The 20806-nt window shown below is 37.6% G+C and overlaps 2 protein-coding genes across 3 annotated transcripts in view; one reads left to right on the forward strand and one right to left on the reverse strand.

The window, feature by feature from the left end:
* Positions 1 to 5180, forward strand: part of cnih4 (cornichon family member 4) — a 185448-nt gene extending 180268 nt beyond the window's left edge. Inside the window, exons 1-5 of one of the 2 annotated variants that reach the window (XM_055209515.2) lie at positions 1226 to 1385; positions 1762 to 1830; positions 3052 to 3164; positions 3248 to 3388; positions 4624 to 5180. In XM_055209515.2, the coding sequence (XP_055065490.1) occupies positions 1317 to 1385; positions 1762 to 1830; positions 3052 to 3164; positions 3248 to 3388; positions 4624 to 4651 (420 nt within the window). In that variant the 5' untranslated portion in view covers positions 1226 to 1316 and the 3' untranslated portion in view covers positions 4652 to 5180. Of the gene's footprint in view, positions 1 to 1225; positions 1386 to 1761; positions 1831 to 3051; positions 3165 to 3247; positions 3389 to 4623 lie in introns of those variants that run through there. The other variant, XM_055209516.2, reaches the window with a different exon arrangement.
* A 3016-nt stretch (positions 5181 to 8196) lies between these two features.
* The window catches only part of wdr26a (WD repeat domain 26a), a 34525-nt gene continuing 21915 nt past the window's right edge, over positions 8197 to 20806 (reverse strand). Inside the window, exons 7-14 of the mRNA XM_055212060.2 lie at positions 20442 to 20580; positions 20215 to 20355; positions 20004 to 20123; positions 16696 to 16841; positions 16506 to 16584; positions 13940 to 14069; positions 13664 to 13858; positions 8197 to 10459 (exon numbers count right to left, since the gene is read on the reverse strand). Of these exons, the coding sequence (XP_055068035.2) occupies positions 10437 to 10459; positions 13664 to 13858; positions 13940 to 14069; positions 16506 to 16584; positions 16696 to 16841; positions 20004 to 20123; positions 20215 to 20355; positions 20442 to 20580 (973 nt within the window). The 3' untranslated portion in view covers positions 8197 to 10436. The remainder of the gene's footprint in view (positions 10460 to 13663; positions 13859 to 13939; positions 14070 to 16505; positions 16585 to 16695; positions 16842 to 20003; positions 20124 to 20214; positions 20356 to 20441; positions 20581 to 20806) is intronic.

Consider the following 20806-nt stretch of genomic DNA (forward strand, 5'->3'; position numbering starts at 1 on the left):
AAGACGCGTCGCTGCTCGCCGGAGCTCGCCGCTGGCACTCATTGAAAATGAATGACTTCCGGCCATTTTTGAAACTCTCGCCGGTGGCGGTGTGAACGCACAAGTTAGGCCCTGTTCCAATTGCCACACTTCATGTGCACTTTCGGTCTTGTTGCCTTAAATTGCGCGTGCTCGCTTAGTCTACGAGTCCATAGGGTGTCCCATCTGTCATTTTGCGATTTGAAGTGTGCTCATTAGCGCCCCCTTTGCCCCCTTGAGGCGATCTTCGGCGAAGCCCACACTGCAGCAGGCTTCGCGCACTTTACCAACCCAGAAGTCCTTGTGAAAGAGCAATCAGACCAATCTGACGATGGAAGGGAGGAGTTCACACTGACGTGCAACTTCCCTTCCTATTTCTGGCGTGATGCTCCAGTCTGTCCCAAAATATGACTCCTATGCACCCACACGGACTCGCATCCAGGGTCCCTAAAGTCTGCACTCTATGATGTCATCAAAGTGTGGACTCTGAGGAGGACCACAAGTCTGGAGTCTGCCATTTGGGACAGGGCCTTAGACTCTCTTTTTATTTTACTTACAACCCCTGTACGTATGCCTGTTCGGGCACCACCTGGTGGGCAGTGCCTGCCATAGCCTGCAGATACAAATCACTTTAGCACCTTTGATCTCAGAGAAATGTGGTGCAAAAGAGAGAACACACGAAACTTGTCACCTGCAAGCGAATTTTTTTTTTAACTTGTAGCGGTAGAAATAAGCAGTTGTATTTATGTACTTTGTTTTTGTGTTCAAAACAAAAAATTATTTTGTGAGAAAACATTGTACATGCATGCAATTCGCATCACATAAACGCACATACTAATTTGAATGTGCAAAAATTGTGTGTGATTTCATATTTTTTGATGCCGGCTTTCAAATATTATGTTTTGCACCATATGCCTTTAATTGTAGCAAAAAAATGTAAACATATGAGTTTCTTAGTCTGATTAGAAAAATAGGATTTATGCAGCTGCACTGAAGGATTTGTATGTAACTGTTTAAAGGAAGAAAAAAAAACAAGTTTACAACTTCAAATTTACTGATACACCTGTGTGGATAATCTCTACACTAAAAATTCCAATATCACGGGTGTGCAGTTTTGCAACAAAAAAGCTTCCCTTGCCTCTGTTCATGTAGCTGAATATAGCCTACAACTACTTTTTGTAGTTGAATATATCGGCTGCCGGGTGGCGCTGTTGTGACGCCATACCGACGCTGCAGCGCAAGAGAAGAAATCAAACCCGGAAGCGGCAGTTGCAGCGTTAAAAAGGGGGAAGTGAGAAATGGAGGCGGCCGTGTTCATCTTATCACTCGTTGACTGTTGTGCTTTAATATTCCTCTCTGTTTACTTTGTATCCTTCACGCACACTTCACGTTACCATGTTTCTCGTTTGACATTTTTGATGAGATCACCTTTGATCATATTTTAGCGGTAATTTCTTGTTTTGTTTATTTCAGCAGACTGTGATTGCGGATACGATACGTGCTTACTGGTTTATGCATACTTTTAAAATCCTTATCTTTGTGTGTTGTGTTATCGGGGTTTTGTGGTTTTAAACGATTTGCTCACGGTCGTTAGTTACCTTAGTCTGAATTTATTCTGATAAGTTTTCTTGTTATTAGTTGAGGCATTATTACAGTTAATGATCATGCATTTCACAAACACTTTGACAGGTCTGCGTTATTATCGATTGTTGTTTTTTAATCAGTTCTTAACATCATTGTCAGATCATTACTTTATCTGATCTAGAATGTGACTACATCAATGCTCGAGCCTGCTGCTCAAAGTTAAACAAAGTAAGTCTGTGATTTGTGATGTTACTACCAAATGCATGTTTCATGAGCAGTGTACAATACATCTTTAAACGTTTTGATTGATGGGTTTAAAGGTCGAGATGCGTAAAGGTTGAAAATATGAGATTTTGTTTTTTTATTTACTAAGAAAATTGAAGGAGAACAAACGTTAGGAAAGTTCTATCAATCAAATGTAAGATTGTGGCATTGTGATATATTTCTTGTTGCATTAAATGGTGTTTCCTTGCTTTCACGAAGGACACAAAAGCAGCTCTTTGAAACACTGGAAGGTCATAAAGACAACCAATGATAAAGTGTATCATAGGTTATGGCCATGCCAGCTAAAATGCATGGGGTTACAATAGCAGGTATATCCTGTAATGGGTCATGACGAAATGTTTATTAAATTGGAAAATAATGCAAAATCCTTAGTAGATTTTTGAACCCTGGTCCATGCTATATATCTAGATGGATTGCCTAATCATGTCTAAAGACAACAACATATAAATTCAGTCCAGCTTCTCAAAACATTAGAATAATGGCATTTAGCATTTTGTATATAGAAATGCTTATTATTATACTTTAATTCTAGTGGCTATATACGGACAGATTACATTATTTTATATTTTGGTCATTTGTGTGGAAAGGTGGAAATATATTTTATAGATACACTTTTCACCATTACTTGCAAAACCAAAACCCACCCAAAAATTACAATTCTGTCATCATTTTTTCACTCTCGTGTTGTGGCAAACCTGTATTGATTTCTTTGTTCTGCTGAACACACTGTTAGATATTTTGAGCAATGTTTGTTACCAAACCATTTTTGGGCACCATTGACTTCCAACAGTATTTTTCTGTCCTACTATGGAAGTCAATGGTGCTCCTGTTTCCTGCTTGTTTATGAATATCTTCCTCTGTGTTCTGTGAAACGGGGACATTTATACAGGTTTGTAACAGCTTGAGGGTGAGTAAATGATGACAATTTTTATTTTAGGGTGAACTATCCCTTTAAGGGTTAAGATCTGTCCAATGTAAGATATTTACTCCAGGGCATGTTTTAACATACTGTATACGAGACATAGTTGAAAAACATTTAAAAAATGTACCTGTCTAAATGTAAAGAAACAGCTGCTCTGTTAGCATTTTCTGTTGTTGAGTTTGAAGTGTTGCAGTAGATTTTTGTCTGTCATGTGTTTTTATTAACTTTATGTTTATGTTCAGTGGGTTATACCTGAGATGATAGGTCAGGCTCTGGCCACGGTGTTAATGCTGGTTTCCATGCACTGGTTTGTGTTTCTTCTCAACCTGCCTGTGGCAGCGTGGAATGTTTACAGGTAATCTGTCTGAAACATAGAAAATGCAATCTAACAACTAACTCTTTGGATTATAACTAACCCTTTTTCCCCCTGGTGAGCAGATACGTGAAGGTTCCATTGGGGAACATGGGAGTCTATGATCCGACAGAGATTCACAACAGAGGTCAGCTGAAGTCCCACATGAAGGAAGCCATGATCAAACTGGGCTTCCACCTTCTCTGCTTCTTCATCTACCTGTACAGGTAATAGACTCTTACTCTGCCAGTTTGCATTAAAAAAGACATTCCCTAAATTTTATTTATTTCATTTTATTTATCCAGGAAGGTCTCATTGAGATACAATATCTCTTCTACCAGAGAGTCCTGGTCAATGTAGCCTAAATAACAATATAGTTTTCATACTTTATAGATGCACATTAATTTATCAATTTATTATTGAAAATGCTTTATATTAACTTATTTCCCGCCAGCCTTTTTTTCAAAGTTGCCCGCCAGCATTTATGGTATTTTATACAAATGTTTCACAAAATGCCTCCCAGGAAAATGTTGTTCTATAAATTTATAAACATACTAATATATCAAATAAAAAAGAACAGACCCTTCAAACAAACAAACAAACAAACAAAACGGGGAAAAAACATGTCATCCTGTCTTCATTTGTTCTCTTTTTATAACCTCATAAATATGGGTAGGTTTCTTCAAAAATCCTAAATTTTATAATTTGGACAGCCCTAGTGATTCCCTTTCAGACACCAAATTTATGGAGGAGAGTAATGAATCACGCAGCATGATTTGTACCATTATTTAACGCGCCATAAAAGCATGCCTAAAACACTACTCTAATTTGCACTGCTCTGCGTAGATTGCTTTGGTCATTATGGAAATTTTTGCACCTGTGCACCTTGTCAGTAAATCACTCGAAATTTCCACTCCCATCAATGATTTTCCGAAATTGGGCTCTCACGCTGATTTACCCTGTTTTGTAAATCTGTTAAACTGATGATACCACAATAATAGAACAAAAGTTTGTTTTACAATCTGAGCCCACGGATGTTTTACTCAACCGATTAAATGTCAAACTAATTTAGGGTGACCACACGTGCCATTCTTCCCGAATGCGTCCTGGTCAGGATTTTCGGTGCGTCTTCCGGAAGTCGTATTTGTCGACCGCATACTTCATAGAGGATTATTATTATTATTACAGAAAAGCAACCGTTACATTTGAAGGAAAGAATGAAACTACGATTGTATGTCTTATGTTTTTAACTGAATGGCGTATGCGGTCAACAAATACGACTTCCGGAAGATGCACCGAAATCCTGGCCAGTACGCATCCGGGAAGAATGGCATGTACGGTCACCCAAACTAATTCTCTTCTAGCCATTTAGAGTTTCTGATTAAGTGAAATCCCCATGTAACCTTTTTGTTTACCTTGCTGTACATGAGGTTTGATGTGTTATCACTTGTGTCTTTTGCAGCATGATCCTTGCACTGATCAATGACTGACCCGCAGCAGTCTTTACAACACCGCTTGCCAAATCATAAACTGACCTTTACGTATTGTGAAACAAGCTCAAGTTTACCAGTCAGAAGAACAGCCCCATCTCTCCTCAAGACATCATATCACTTTACAGACAACTACAACTCAATTCTGCTTATCACAAACCCCTGGATGAACTGAAGAACAGATGTCAAATTGCTGTTTTCTGATCATTTGATATGTATTTGTTTCATTTTGTTTGTTGGACTTAAGTGATCTTGCACTGCTTCTCAGGGCTGAAGCATCAAGACAATCGCACTGTCCTCTGCAAATCACTGAATGCACACAGGTGATTTTTACGAATGCGTCCGGGTCACAAAGCCCAAAAGATAAAAGAAATTCTGTTTTTACATAAATAAAATGAAGCCTATTTTTAAAAATAAATAAGAGGTTTTAGATTGTGATGTTTGCCTCGAATACTTATTACTTGTAATGTGGCCACACATTTTTTTTATTATTATGCTTATTGTCATAAAAATTGTCACAATTCAAAAAGTAGGCTTTGTTTTATTTTTTCCTTTGGATTTGGGATTTTTTTCTTGATAGGTTTTGTGATATTCACTCACACATCCACCTGACTTTGTTTTTTTTTTTCAAATTTGATTTATCACCTGTATGTATTGTTGTTTGAGAATTAGATGAACTATTATCAAATAGCTTATCTCTATTATTGTAAGATTTTCTTTCAGTTGAAGCTTTAAGGTTTTATAAGCTGTCACATTAGATTTTTATGTAAACTTTGTCTTTGGTTGTACTGTTTTCGGGTTTTGGCTGTCAACATGTACATTGTAACATTGCATTTCATTCTGAAATCAGATTTGATCAATCAGTCAGGTGTTTGGTGAGTTCACAAAACCTGTCAATAACATATTTCTTGAACTTTATTATATTAATGCATATAAAACTCAATATGGTAGTTATGAAATTTGGTTAATTGTAGTAAAAATATTCACAATGCAAAATAATTTTTACAGTTCTAAAGCAGTTACGCAAGATTTAATTTCTGTAACAACAGTATTTTTAGGGTTAATTCCTGCTGGGTAACCAGACATAGGTGTGTGGTAACAGGTTGTTTTATATAAGCACTCCATTCCCCTGGTTAAGTTAAACACTACACAGCTCTGGTGATGGGTCCAGCTAATGCTCTTCATTTATTAAACAGTGTTGTCCTGCATTGTGACAGCTGTCGAATAGCCCTGTTCAACAGCACATCTTAATGAACGTCGAGTGGTCGCGTGTTTCTTCATCTGGATTTGAGTTTGGTTTGTGAGATTTTGTCATCACTTTCTTTTGTGTATTTACTGTTATGGGGTTTAATAAAAAAAATCATTGACCAATCGTCACCATTTATATTCCAAATAATGATTTGTAATGAATGTTGCATTGTTCTAAATGTACACTTTGCACGTATATATAGCTATCATTATGAAAACACAAATGATTGAAAATAGATGTGTAAACATTGTTGCTATAAATACTAAAATGGATTGCTAGTAATGTTGAATGGTCAGGTTCTTGAAAAGCCCTTTTTTATTTAAAAAAACCTCAAGTCTGACTATTATGAGCCCCGAGATTACGCAACAATATATTCCTCTACAAAGCCACAAGCAGTGTTGGGGGTAACGCATTACAGGTAACATGCATTACGAAATAATATTACTTTTCTGAAGTAACAAGTACAGTAATGCATTACTTTTTAAATGTACACATTAATTTTTGAGTTACTTTTTTAAAAAGTAACGCAAGTTACTTTTTTAGTTTAATTAATTTGATTTTAAAAAATGATGTACTGAATTAAACTGAACGTAGTCACATTATGCACGTGTACACGCGCGTGTGGGAACAGTTTAAAGGGACAGTAAGTAGGATTTACCCATCTAGTGGTGAAATTGTATTTTGCATTCAAACGAACAGTGCTCTCTAGCGCCTCACTCTTCCGAATGCGTGTTGCAACTACGGTAGCCGTTATGTAATCACTGATCTCCTTGTCAGTTTCAGCTGGTTCACACATAGATATGTATATAAAGGCTAGATGGCTCGTCCGCGCTGCTGGCCAATTGAGTGCAACGTCCGCATTTTGGCGGCCATCTTAGGACAGGGCGCTCGCTCACTCGTGGCGTTGAGTTTTAGTGATGCAGGTGCTTTTGGGTGGCCATGGCTTGCTTAATTTTTTACCGATTTTCAAGCGGTTTGGTTTGTTATAAACGTCAAAGATGTACCTATGACACTGCATACCTATACTAAAAATAAAAAATAAATTCATGAAACATGTTAAAGCATCCAGAATTATAGCCACGTTAATAACGTTTGTAAAAACCCAAACCGTTTGAAAATCGGTAGAAAATTGAGCAAGTTATGGTCATTTAAAAGTACCTGCACCATTAAACTCAATGCTACGAGTGGGCGGGCGCCCTGTCCTAAGATGGCCGCCAGGTGATGCCGTTAGGGACTCCGCCTTGAGCCATCTAGCCTTTATACATATCTATGGTTGCAGCTGGTTCACGTGTTCTGAATGAAAACGCGTTGGTAGGCTAGTGCTTTATGACCCTCTTTGCTATTATAGTTTATCAATACGGCGGAACGACATGGAAGCCTCCTTGGACTTACCCGTTCAATGTAAGTAAAGAGAAGAATCACTGGCAGAGGTCATTTGACACGAACAAGGACATATTTATGAATAAAGACATTGATTTTGATTAATAAAACACTTAAAACCCTACTTACTGTCCCTTTAAGTCAGAAACTAAGATGGCAGGCCAGAGCTCGACATATTTGTGATGAAATAAACAATTTCTGAATGCAGAACTTTTCAGTCAAAAAAAAAAAAAAAAACACCTGCAAGACCTGAAAGAGATCAAGCCTCAGAGAAGAAAAAGTAACTCAAAAGTAACTAAAAAGTAAAGTAAGCATTACTTTCCATGAAAAATAACTAAGCAACGCAATTAGTTACTTTTTTGGGGAGTAACTTAATATTATAATGAATTACTTTTAAAAGTAACTTTCCCCAACACTGACCACAAGTCAATAATGTAATAATTAAAAAATTATTTAAGAGAACAACTTTATAAGTGTTCCTGTGTATCTCTGTGGTAAGGCATTGCTTAGCAATACACAAGGTCACGGGTTTGAACCCAGGGAACACACAAACTAATAAAAATAACTTGTATACCTTGTAATGCATGCTTTGGATAAAAGCACCTGCCAAATGCAGAAATGCAAAAATGCAGTTCCATCATTCAGAGAAGCCTGTGTTATTACTCAACAGTGACTCATATGAAGCACTGCAAATAGTGAGTCCTACAGTCCCAAACTGTAGTATTATACTATCAATTTCATAGAAATGTCTGGAAAGTCATTGTCCCAAACCCTGTATAAAATATTCTGAAAACATAAACAGCAGAGACTTTAGTTCAACCAGTCGGCTCTTGGCTGATCTTTATAGGATTGGTTTTTAAAGTGTGATCTCCTAGACATTCATCAACATTAATCTAATGAAAGTGACGACTTTAGATAGTTTAAAACCCTGAATGCTTTATTTAAAGTATGTATACATAACACCTCTCCTACATAACATTACATAATAGTACAATCACTTAGAATAATAACACACTGAAATGCAAAACAGATCTCTCAGAACCTGACTGCAATAAACTTAGTCGTTGCCCAGAACTCAACCCGGGGCGCTACTGTTACCCCTCATAGCGTTTGCCCTCATAGCACAAGAAAGTCAAAACTAAGACATCAAATGAAACACAAATATTTATAAGAAAAGGAAAGTTAAGTTGCATAAACCAGAACGTACAACACCACAATTGAGTGATATCTTCATGGCTGCTTCACATATGTGTGAGGCTTGTTTCTGCATGCACGTTTTTTGTTGTGTGTTTATGTGTGTGTCACTCCTGGGAAATGAAACAGGTTTGGCTGGTTGGGTTATGAATAACCTGTACAGAGGAGCTTACAGGTGAGAAACGGTTAACATTGTATGGGAGCACACATGGCAAGAAATACACACATCTGTATATATCTATTTATATATCTATAGTTTCTTCATATATATATATATTTATATTTATATCTATATGAAGAAAACATAATCAAACAAGGCAAAGTTTCTTTAGCTTGAATGACTTAAATGTGACTTACAACACTCTGAATACCTAAATTATTATAAGGTACACCTGCGTGTAATAATGCGCAATATGGTATTAAAGTATTTCACGAATAGAAAAAAGCTGTTAAAGAGGCCATCTTTTATATGATCATACAAGGGAAAAGAAGCAATAAAAGAGCAAACCAAAATTATACCCCCAAAATAAAAGCGAATAAAACATAAGTGATGACTATTCATATACATGTCCAAAAAGAATAAAAAAAACCCACCAAGAAATCCATGCGATAATGTAAAAAAACAAAAGAGGGAACGAGACCATCGAGGACCAAAGAGACGAATACGATGGTGTTGGAATGGCAGGGGAACAAACAATTGAATACAGACAGATGTGGGAATTCATTGTAGTTATTTCTGTGACAACACATTTCTCATGATCCAAAACTTTAGATTCTTAATTCCCCAACGTCTCTAAGAGTAAGAGCCTATACATTCACTGCAGCGATGACCTCAACCATGTTTGAAACATCTATTAGCCGCTTACAATAGCAAAGTATGCACACCGAAGGCCGTTATATACACGTGGTTTTAATCTAGAAAATGACTTTAGCTCATTCGTTTGTTAGAAGAATGCATAGCATGCTGTAAGTCTAGGCAAGCCTCGCAGACTCGGATATGGCTCGGACTTCAATTTCAAGCCCGTTACCAAAAAATAACCGCAGCCTGTTGCGTTTCTTTTGCGGCGACTATATCGGTCCATCTCAAGTATTAAGAATAATTCATCACGTCTAGTGAATCTCTCCCCTCTCCAGATACCCAATACAGTACCATATAATCAATGACAGAGGGAAAAACTGCAGCCGAGGGTCACGTCTGGAAGTTCCTAATCTAAGCAAATGAAAGGACGATTTCTAGCTGTTAAAAATGCCTGTAATTTCAGTCATTTAAAATTCTCGTAGGTCATGGAGGAAAGACGAAAACAATATCATGTATTTCTGCTGGTGAAGACACTTTTGAGCATTCGCTGTCACAGAGGTGGCTAAAAGGGCACAAAAGTTCATGCTGAAAAAAAAGATATGATTCGTTATAGAACAACTCTATCCGTGCGAGTCTCTTTTGAAACCACGACGGCCTATTTCACGACCGCAGAAGATCTGGAGATCGCACATGCCACGATAGGGTCGTATTGTCCCCTCGCTGAGTGTATATTGTACAGAACAAAAGCGAGCCCGAGGCCTTGATTCATTCACAATAATAAATTAAAGCCATAATAAATAATTTCAATGGCGTTCGTTTGTGTGCGTGTGGATTCAGGAGACAGTCGTCCACTCAGGATGCAGTGTAGAAAGGAGGAGGAGTTTGATCGAGGTGAGTGTGTCCTCTTTGAAGCGTGTGGCGTGACCGTTTTGTGGTGCCACATGGGGTCTGAAGTCAGATGGTAAAGGGCGGCAGCCGGTTTCATTTAATTCCACTGAAACGGCGTCTCCTCCAATGCTGCCATTGCGGGTGGGAGATGTGTAACCACCAGAAAAAAGCATCCATCTGATTTTGTGTTTACTTCATTATTTTTTCATTCTTCATTCACTATAGTGCGTCCCGCTGTCAAGTTTCCAAAGTGGACATCTGCTCCAGGGTCAACATCAACTGTCCATGCTGTAGCATTCTGCATGTGAAAAAGGTAGAAAAAAATATTACCCAGCATTCTTTGCACTTCAAGCTCAAATGCCAAATTAAAACAAGAACAACAATAGATCAAGCCCCCATATAACCAACAAAGGCATCTACTTTGCAAACAGCTGACATCGCTATACATGATCGTTGGTTTTGATGGAGGGAATGTTACCTGCCTGTGCAGATCGTTATTATAGACTCAATCTGAGTTCCGGGTGGTGAAATGACAAATGTTACTACAATTAAAGCTTAGCACATACACTAGCGTTCAAAAGCACACCTTTATTTACATTTAAAATCAAAACTATGAAATATCACAATTGTAACTAAAGGAAATATGTGACCCATTCTGGGAAGTTGATTTTGAATGTGCACCGTCTAACTTTAAGCTAGAGGCAAAAGAAAGTATAAATGTATAGAAATTTGTAGAAATTTAAATTCCCATAAAAAAAATAAGTACATTAAGCCCTCGTCAATGCTCTAAATAGTCATCAAACGTCTAAAATTATCTTTATTTGTACGTTTCTGAGAGGTGTACCATCCTAAATGCTTAACCTATACAAAGATGTGTCCATTCACATGCTCGAGACATTATGGTTTCGGTTTTAAAACATGCAGGATTAGACAATCTGTTATGTCTTCAGAGAATGTTTGGTTTACTTTTGGGGAAAATATCTGATGTGTAACATTATACAGTGGCAAGAAAAAGTATGTGAACCTGTAACCCGTGTTTTTCCAACCTTCTACCCGTGAAAGTGCACTGGAACGGCAGTCAAACCCGTGACTTCCCACCCGTGAACTCGTCCTAGATCGATGTACTCCCAGTTCCGAGCTCTGACGTCACATAGCCTGCGAAACCATACAAAACAACAATGGCGGCTCCCACGGTTGCAGTGTTTCTGCAAGTGGTACACGGTGGGAATACACTTTGGGACAATAACAAACCGAGGCATGGCTCACATAAGTGTGTTCTTCTTGTGCATAGCAAACTCCAAAAGTTTGAGGGGTTTTTATAAGTCAAAGTAGCTTTAGGCCCTGTTTACATTCGAGCATTTGCGTTTTAAAACGGCATTTTAAAATGAAAACGATCCTCGTTTATACTGCCATTTTAAAAAGAATCTTCATCCACACTATACACGACCATAAACACATGAAACATGACCAATCACGTAACTGGGCATGCGCATAAAAGTGTAAAATAACTTATTACTCGAATAATAGTTTACCTTTGTGCATTTATGCAGCCTAGGGGTGTGCGATATTGACAAAAATTCATACCTGGATCCTTTGCCAGCAACTACTACAGACACTATTTTTGAACCTATAAAAATGTGTTTGGGAAAGTCTTATACTGTTCTATCTCCCCCTACAACATATTCATATGATTAATAGGTTAATTTTAATTTTATAACTAAACAGAAAGGTCTTTATGATTTAAAAAGAAAGCATTCAAGTGAACAGTACTAAACAGTAGCGAACTTGAAGCAAAAATTAATTTCAGCAAATGCAAACTTCAATCAAACATAATAAGAGGTGAAGTATTGCTTTAGCCTACAGAAATGCTTATTGCTTTAATGTATTGAGTTCCTCTTCAACCATTTCACGCTGCTATATTTATAATAGTTCATTGTTCGCAGTTCGCATATTTATGATCTTAATAGTCCATTCTTCAAAAAAACACCAAATAACTTATTAAAAATTAATATGACGTTAATTTTTAAAAGTGTGCGAGGTCCGTGCACGTCCTCCGCTAGCAACACAGAAATAGCAAAAAGCGCAATCGGCTAAACGAGCATTAAATATTAAAGTGAAGTTGATTTTATTGTTTTTATTCATTTATATAATAAAACTTATCAACAAAACATTGATCAAAATTAAGAGACAAAACTTAAATTTAACTCGAAAATAATGTCTGACCCATTACAATTCTCCCTTCATATTGGCCTTTACAACGCCCCCTCATATGGCGTTTAAAATTACGGTCTATCTTTCGTAATAAGCTAACTAAATTTAAAGAAAACATAAACAACATTACAACAATATTCAAACCCAACAATACTCAAACATAAATATAAAACAGACATTATCTATAAGGACACATGTTAAAACAATCTGACCGACGCTGATTTGGGCGGGTTTCCACCCATCCCCATACAAAACAACTTTTGACTGCTCTTACAAGAACGTCGGTCTCCTCAGCTGTGAACCGCTCCTGACGTGCGCCTGTCAAATCCGTCATAATAATAGCAACCCGCCATGTAACTTGCGCCCTTGCGTTTAAAGGGAATGTTGGATAGCGTTCTGATTGGTTTATTTGACGTTACGCCCAAACCACACCTATGAATAATGAACCTACTTCAGACCAACCCCTTATTGATTCACGCCCGGCGCAAGACTTATTTCTCCCGCCGGGAAACTTGCGCTTTGCGCTTCGGACTTGCGTTTCAGATCGTTAAAATAGGGCCCATTATGTTTGTCAATACCATGGACATTTTATGACAAATTTATTAAAAAAAACTATGAAATTCCAAAAGGTTCACATACTTTTCTTGCCACTGTATTAGATCCATGCATTACTGTAGATCTGTCTGTCTCAATGTCAATCAAACAATAAAAAAAGAAAAAAGTTGAACATATATTTTTCCAACACATATATTTAATGTTTTCGAATTTATGTGTGTGAACTGTCAAATCTATTAGTTTTAAAGGTGATTTTATGGTAAGGATGCAGTTATTTTGCTTTTGAACCTCAACAAATCGTTAACTGGATTTTACTCAAAATTTACTTAACTGACTCATCAACTTCAAACAGGTGTACCTCTGTTAACTTTTGTCAGATTCCAACAAATCATACTTTTTTTTATTTTATGGTTTTATTAATGGAAAATTTCAAAATATAAATAACTCCTTCCAGAAAATTTGCTCATTCCGACAAAATGTTTTGCTAGCACGGGGTCACGTGTATTGAGAAAAAACATCCAAAATCAAAACTCGTTCTCTTCTCTTCATTTTATCAAACAGCTTTTTGAGACATTTTTTAAACATTAACACATAACACATCTAATCTTATGCTCATTTTAAAAAGATATATTTTCAGACAGAATTCTAGTTCTCTGATGAAAGAAATTAATATATGTGTTGACACATTTAAATACTTACATTCAAGTACATAGCATTTAGATGAGTAGGTTCATACCATTTATCGCCTCGTTCTCCTGTGATTCGAGAAAAGGGGCGGGACCCCAGACACGTACAGTGCCGTCATCTGAGGCGCTGGCCATCAGGCCCGGCAGGACGGGGTTCCAGCTCACACAGTTCACTGTACGCGTGTGACCCGTAAGCTCGGCTATGGGCAGCTCACTACGCTTGTGCCAGATGTAAACTTTGTGGTCTGTTGACAAAACCCAAATCATCATTATCATCCGTGTTGGACTGTACTTTCTCTATTACAATGAGATTTCACCGCTCTTACCTTCACTACCACTCGCAATGAAGTCTTCATTATAGCCACCAAAGCAGGAGTGAATGGTATAGAAGCCCTGAGTCACACCTTGATACTTTCTGACTAACACGCGATCCTGCAGATCCCACAGATGAACTCCCTAAAGACGTCCAAACAGAATCATATAGCTTATATGGGGCTACGAGTATTGGGATGTTTTAATATTATATATGAGTCAGCTTGTGCCATCACAGCTCTTGAGACTTTAAAGGAGAACCCAGTTTGCCTTCAGCGAGTAACGGATTATTGGAGCAGGATGAAGGTAATAGAAAATCTGGAAAGGAGTTATGGGGTGTACACACCAAACGTGAATTTAACGTTTTGCCCTGGTAGACTACATACAAAGTCAATGCAATGACGCAAGCAGACGCTAACTCGCACGGGGCAATGCGAACGTTCTGGGCCGTAGAATAACGGCAAAAACACATGCTATTCGCCTCCAACAGGTCTGCACGCAAGTTGAAAATATTTAACTCAAGCTAAAATTCTGCATGACACAAAGTTAAATCCCGTGAGTAATCTAAAGCGAGAATAGTGATGTTATGTTAGTGTTTACGCAGTGATTATAGCTTTAGGCAGAAAGACGAGAGGTCTGGGAACTCGGGAACTTGAATGCTTTCACTTATTTTTAAACTATTATTAGCCATGTTTCCATCCACATGTTTTTATCCGAATTAAGTGATATCGAATGAAAAATGCGTTATGGAAACAGTAAAATTCGATTTAATTTCATGAATATCGACTCAAAAGAAATACGTTCGATCTCATTGGATTTTATCTTGATCGATATATGGCTTATGCGATAAACGCTGATGGAAACGTTATTTGCCGAATAAATAATGATTTGCGATTAAGGTTTAGGTCCTTTTATGGTTGCAACCCACCCACACACAAAACAAGAAGAAAAAGTTTTAGGTCATTTCCGCTCTGGTGGCACAAATGGCGTGTGTCAACAAAGTCAGATGTAAGTGGACAAACGACCAGACGAGATTCATTTTAAATTTAATTTAGCAGATGATAGAGCTGAAGATCTTTGCCCGAACCCGTCGGATTCGGGCTTCATTTCTAACATTTTACACGGGCTTGTGCTCCACCTTTGCACGGTAAATGAGCGGTCAAGTTCAATGCTGCTGATGCCCTATCAGCAAGCGCAGGACCACGCTGAAGCCATTTACAGTGGATTTAATAATTTCCTCAACAAAAATGCCTAATCTTGGTGAGTAAAGGTTTTTTAATTTATAACTAAATATTACTTAGTCTTAAATACATAATTTAGACAGAGGATATAGACTAATGTTGGCATTAATGTAAAGAAAGTGCCGAAGCAAATACCACAGAACCTTTATCCTAATTTCGTTATTCCCAAATAACCATCTTATTCAGAATGTATTATCTTAATTTAATTCGTTAAGAAATAATTGTTTTTATTTGCATGTTGGCCTATAATGTATTGCATATGCCTATTTAGAACGAGATGTTACGATCTTACAGATGACTTATTTTTTTTTCTTTGTTTCAACTTCTAAGTGACGTGTACCCCAGTTAGTCATTAATAAATAATTTTAAAACCTGTCTAAATTACTCATTCTTGATAAAAGCTGTTTGCGTGCGCAAATTTAAATAATGTATGGCTGTAAACGGGTTCGGGCTTTTAAAAAGCTGTCAATCTAAATATACTTTCGGGTTCGATTACAGCTCTATTTTAGATAGCAAAAATCTAAGAAATGCCATAATTTATCAGGAACTCGCGAAGGAAATGTCCAACAATGGTTATGACAAGACGTGGGACGTCCTCCGGAGTAAATGATGCGCTCAAACAGCGATACGTGTTTCAAAAAAGAGAGTTATCTCGCAACGGTGCCGAAGGGGAAAATAAAAGCAAATTCGACCTTGATGAGATGGATCCTTGGCCAAAGAACCCTCGTAGCTTTATTGGCTTATTAACAACTCTAAAGATATTTTTTCGTTCTCATTTATGTTAAGAATTGATCCGGACTATCATTTCACGTTAATGCCTCCGTTGTCGTTGGGCATTTACATGCATCTGCATCATCATAGCAATTTGATGTTAACGTAATTTTCTTATTATTATAGCTTGATATGTCGCTATCAGCTCAGCTGGCACATAAGCACTTATAACTTGTGAAATGCCGCAAATTTGTCTAGCAAAACTTTGTTCGCAAATGTTTGCTTGAATATTGTGCGATTCAGTGCGAAAATGAATGGAAACACCTTCAAATGTCTCAAATCAATTCGATATACCAATTTGATCGCAAACCAGCATGTGACGTCATTACGCACAGGTTTTTATTCGCTTTAAAGCCGTTGGATGGAAACACACTTTCACCAGCTTAATTCGCATAAGTTTTTTAACCGAACTTCAGATAATTCGATTGACAAGTGGATGGAAACTTAGCTATTGTTTATAGAGATTAAATATATTATACAAACAATGTTCTGAGACACTCTACAATTGTCTACACACAACTATGACCGCACATTTATTTATGTCTACATTGCTCTATTCGATACTGACCTGAGTTGCGACATTTAACAGAGCTAATCGTCCGTTTCTTGACACTGTGAAGGACATAACGGGGTGATCCTCTTGAACGCTGTAAGATATCCAAACACACACCAGCATTAGCATGTGACTCAAAAATACACTTGCAGAAAAGCCGATCTAGTTTAACAGGAACTGAAAATTACAAAAGAAGTCGCCGTACATGTTTCTGTCAGTCAGATCTTCAAAGTTGTATCCACGGATCCGCTGGTGTGTATCAGAAGCCAGCACTGTTCTGCCATCATTTAGACACCACAGGCACTGTACGCGGACACCTTCCCACGAATCCAGCAGATTTCCATCCAGATCCTGACAAACAACAGAGTCTTCATTAATCATCAGTAATGATGAGTGCATAAACCAAAAATCATTAAGCAACAACAAGTGTGTCTTTTAATTTGTGTCCTCTTAAGCCTTCTCATAACACACTTTTACTAGTTTATCTAATGAACACATTTCTCTAACACTATAGACTGTTTCAGCAGTAACAACATAAACAAGCGGCTTTCGTTGAAAACACGTTCATTCACACGGTAAACTCTGCTTACAACAAATAATAAATCAATAATAGTAAATATCTAGTCCTTTTTAAAGTAGTTTATTTATATAACAAACAAAATAAACAACACATAGATTACATAGGAAACCAAAACATTTGTTATTTTCGACAAGATATTTGTTCAAGAGTTCAGTTTAGCAAGTAAACAAACAGAAACCGGAAGTAAAGGTCCGACCAGATGCGTTATCGCAATGAAACCGTCTATACAACAAGACCTTATTTATTAACATTATTGAATGCATTAGTTGCTAAAGCTTGAAGTGTAGTCCATTTTTTTTAACCCATAGAGACAGTCGAATGCACAGCCTCGCAAAGCATACTTCATTTGATTCGAACGCGCACATAGGCGTTGGACGAGTTCAATGTCTCTTGTGCCCTACAGGGGTCCATAAGGAGCAGTTAAGGAGGTTTAACCGGGTGACGCCACGAGTTAAAACTAATGAAAACGCACTGTTTTATTGTATAGTTGTATAAATAAGGATACTTCCTGACCTCTAAACAATATCTCATTTATGGCCTCCACCATCGTTGTTGCTTGCACGCAATCCAGTCCATTTTGTATATTTCATCGACTACCTTTTGAATCGACGCCCCCCAGTGCACAGCTGCCACCTTGTGGATAATCCAATTACTGCAAGAAAATTAAATGCCCGAAGTCACAGGCGGCCACAAAAATCTGACCTTGCCCGTACATTACGTGCGTATTATTCTCATGATGAAATGTTTGTCATGTGTACACTGACCCTTGTGCAACACTACTGAAGACGAATAAATGCTGCAAAAGTTCTGTTCATTGTTAATTTAAGCTCAGTGGTCAGCTGCCAGGGTAGAATCTGAAAGCCGCAAGCTCTGAACCTCGAACTTTTCAGGAGCGGCGTTCCAGTCTCGTGTGGCACATGCCAAGATCGCAAGAGGTACTGTGACTAGAGAAAGCTATTCTAAGCATTTGTGGCCTAATGATTAGTGAGTTGTAAGCCAAAGGTCGCTGGTTTGATTCGAGCAAGGTATCTTTCTCCCAGTTGCTGCAGTGATAGCTTCCCACTGCTCCGTTTGTGGGATGGGTAGGTTAAATGCAGAAGTCAAATTTCGAGTACCATATCTTGGCCATTATGTCACTTTCACTTTTTTAAATAAACTAATGTTGACAAATAGAACCTTATCATAAAGTTTTACTCAAATTTCTATGTAAATCTGAATTTTTTGCTAGTTTTAATCAGGGTTCCCACACCTTATATAACTTCAAATTCAAGGACCTTTCAAGGACTTTCCAGGTCCAATACCCTCAAATTCAAGGACTAAATGTGGGGACACATTTCAAGTGAGAGCAAGGTTACATTGTGTTACCTTTTGAGGGAATTCGTGCTGCATCACTGCGGTGACGCCTCCAGAAGTAAGTGCATCTGAATGTGCATATCAAATTCAACCAATAGTGAGGCTTAACAACAAAGACAGGGTGACGCGGGAGCCAGGAAGTATATCGCTATCTATAGGAAGTATGCCAAGGGAGACGCAGCGTCTTGTTCCCTTCTCAAGGAGCAACAGTTACATACGTAACCCGAGACGTTTTCATGTGTCAAACACAACTATGCAAAAAGCATTTTGGTATGAATCAACATTCACATACAGAAGATATGGGTGATTCTCACGAAACCATTGAAACACCACGGCACTAATGATTTTAGCTTTAAAATGTGTAATATAGTAACATTAAAAAGCATCAGAATTAACACAATACTGTGTTCTACCTTGCACAATGTGTGATTTCAACATAAGAATTTATAATTGTACATTTTATCTCATTTTCTGCTGAAATTCTCATTACCGCAATGTGTCCGGCTGTGTTTAAACATGCGTTATGTTGTAATTTAATCAAATTAACACAAAAATATTAAGAAAAAAAATAAATGGATGATTTGCTAGACTACTTTAGATGACAGAAAAAATATTTACTGAATATTCATGTATAATAATAATGAAGAAAAATTAGTAAAATTATGTGTCCATGCCTGATGTTCTCATCCTCCGCAACACTTTTTGAGAACAGTTTAAGCACACATACAGAATTTTAATAAAGTTTGATTTTGAGTGACCAAGCACATGGACCAGTTACTTCAAGATGGCTACCAGGTAAGATCATTTTTTTTACAGTTAATTTGAAATAGTGTCTTGTCAGAATGCTTACACGACATTTTGATGATCATTACTGCAACAGATGCTTATTAAATGTTAATTTAATTAATAGAAGCATAATACTTTGATTTTAAATGCATGTGCAGAATCTCCAAATTATGTTCTTTCAGGTTTGTCATGTCATTTTGAAAATATGTCAGTGTTTATGTTTTCTGACGGTTGCGGTAATGAGATTTTTTAGGACTAATTTTTTAAATTATGTTACAAAAAGTGTTAAATGATAAGTAAAAGTTTTTAAATTAATGTTCCCATTTACTCCAGACTTTGTTTTTCAATGGCTGGTGGGAAAAAAGTAAATTTAAGCAATTTTTACATTTTCATGCTTGACATTTTTAAAACCAAGTTTTCGTGAGAATCACCCATATAAGCATTTAATGGAACAGTTTAGCACGTGTGCTTAAATAGTCTAGAATTTGTATGATATTATCCTGCACTACACAGGGAATAATATGGATTTTTTTCCAGAAAACTTCTTGCATAAAATAAATTCAAGCACTTTCAATGACCTGTATATATGTTTGTATATTATCAAAAACTTCCCAGGCCCTTGAATTTTTTCCCCCCAGATTCACAAACTTTCAAGGATTTCAAAGACCCGTGGAATTCTGTTCAAGAAGAAATAATTATGTAAATGACGAAGTCAAATGGCAAATCTCCTGGATATTTCATATAATTAACTGGTAATTAGCCGACAGCAGTGTAACATTGTAACGATCACTTACACACTGGTAGAACTGGCCTCTCTGACCTCCGGTAACAAAACGCTTGCCATCTGGGTTCCAGGCCACACTGGTCAAGCTGTCTTCATGGGATTGGCTCATTTTGGTTCTCAGTTCCCCTGTCTAATTGAACACAGTGGCAATTTAAAAGAGAGGCGACCTTGTGGAAAGAATCTGAAAGCTGACTCCAGGTCAGTGGAGTCTAGACCCTCACCTGAACGTTCCACAGCCAAAGCTCAGAGCAGTCGTCTGGGCCACAGGCTATCAGATACGTGTCATCGGGGCTCCAGGCCAAATAGGAAACCCCATAGGCATGACCCTCTAGAGTCTTCAGCTGTCTGAGCTGGTGAGTTCCCTTTCAAAACATCACAGAAATCATCAAACTCAGGCATCACGGCCTCCATGCTGCATAATGGCATTAAAAAGAAAAACGCCACTCACAGGATCGACCTGCCATATAATGACTGTCGTGTCTTTGGATCCTGAGGCCAGTTTGGTGCCATCGTTGGAGAATTTACAGAACCAGACTTCATTGCAGTGCTCGGTCAGAATCTGCTGGGTGTAGCAGGGGAACTGTTTCCTAGAGATAACAGTGAATGTACCTTAGAGGGGCCAAACAAGCTTTTCCTACTTCAGACATTAGCACTCAGAGACCCAAGGATTGACTAATTCATTTATCTTTTTAGCTTTAACATGTTTTGAGAAGCCAGTTTATTTATCTCCCAATGTCTTGAGGTCAACTGGAGAAAACTGTTGTTCAAACTGGTGTCTCAAGGGATGCTAAATGTCATCACCGTAATAACTGC

The sequence above is a fragment of the Misgurnus anguillicaudatus genome, chromosome 10, assembly GCF_027580225.2.
Source record: "Misgurnus anguillicaudatus chromosome 10, ASM2758022v2, whole genome shotgun sequence".
Taxonomy (NCBI): Eukaryota; Metazoa; Chordata; class Actinopteri; order Cypriniformes; family Cobitidae; genus Misgurnus; species Misgurnus anguillicaudatus.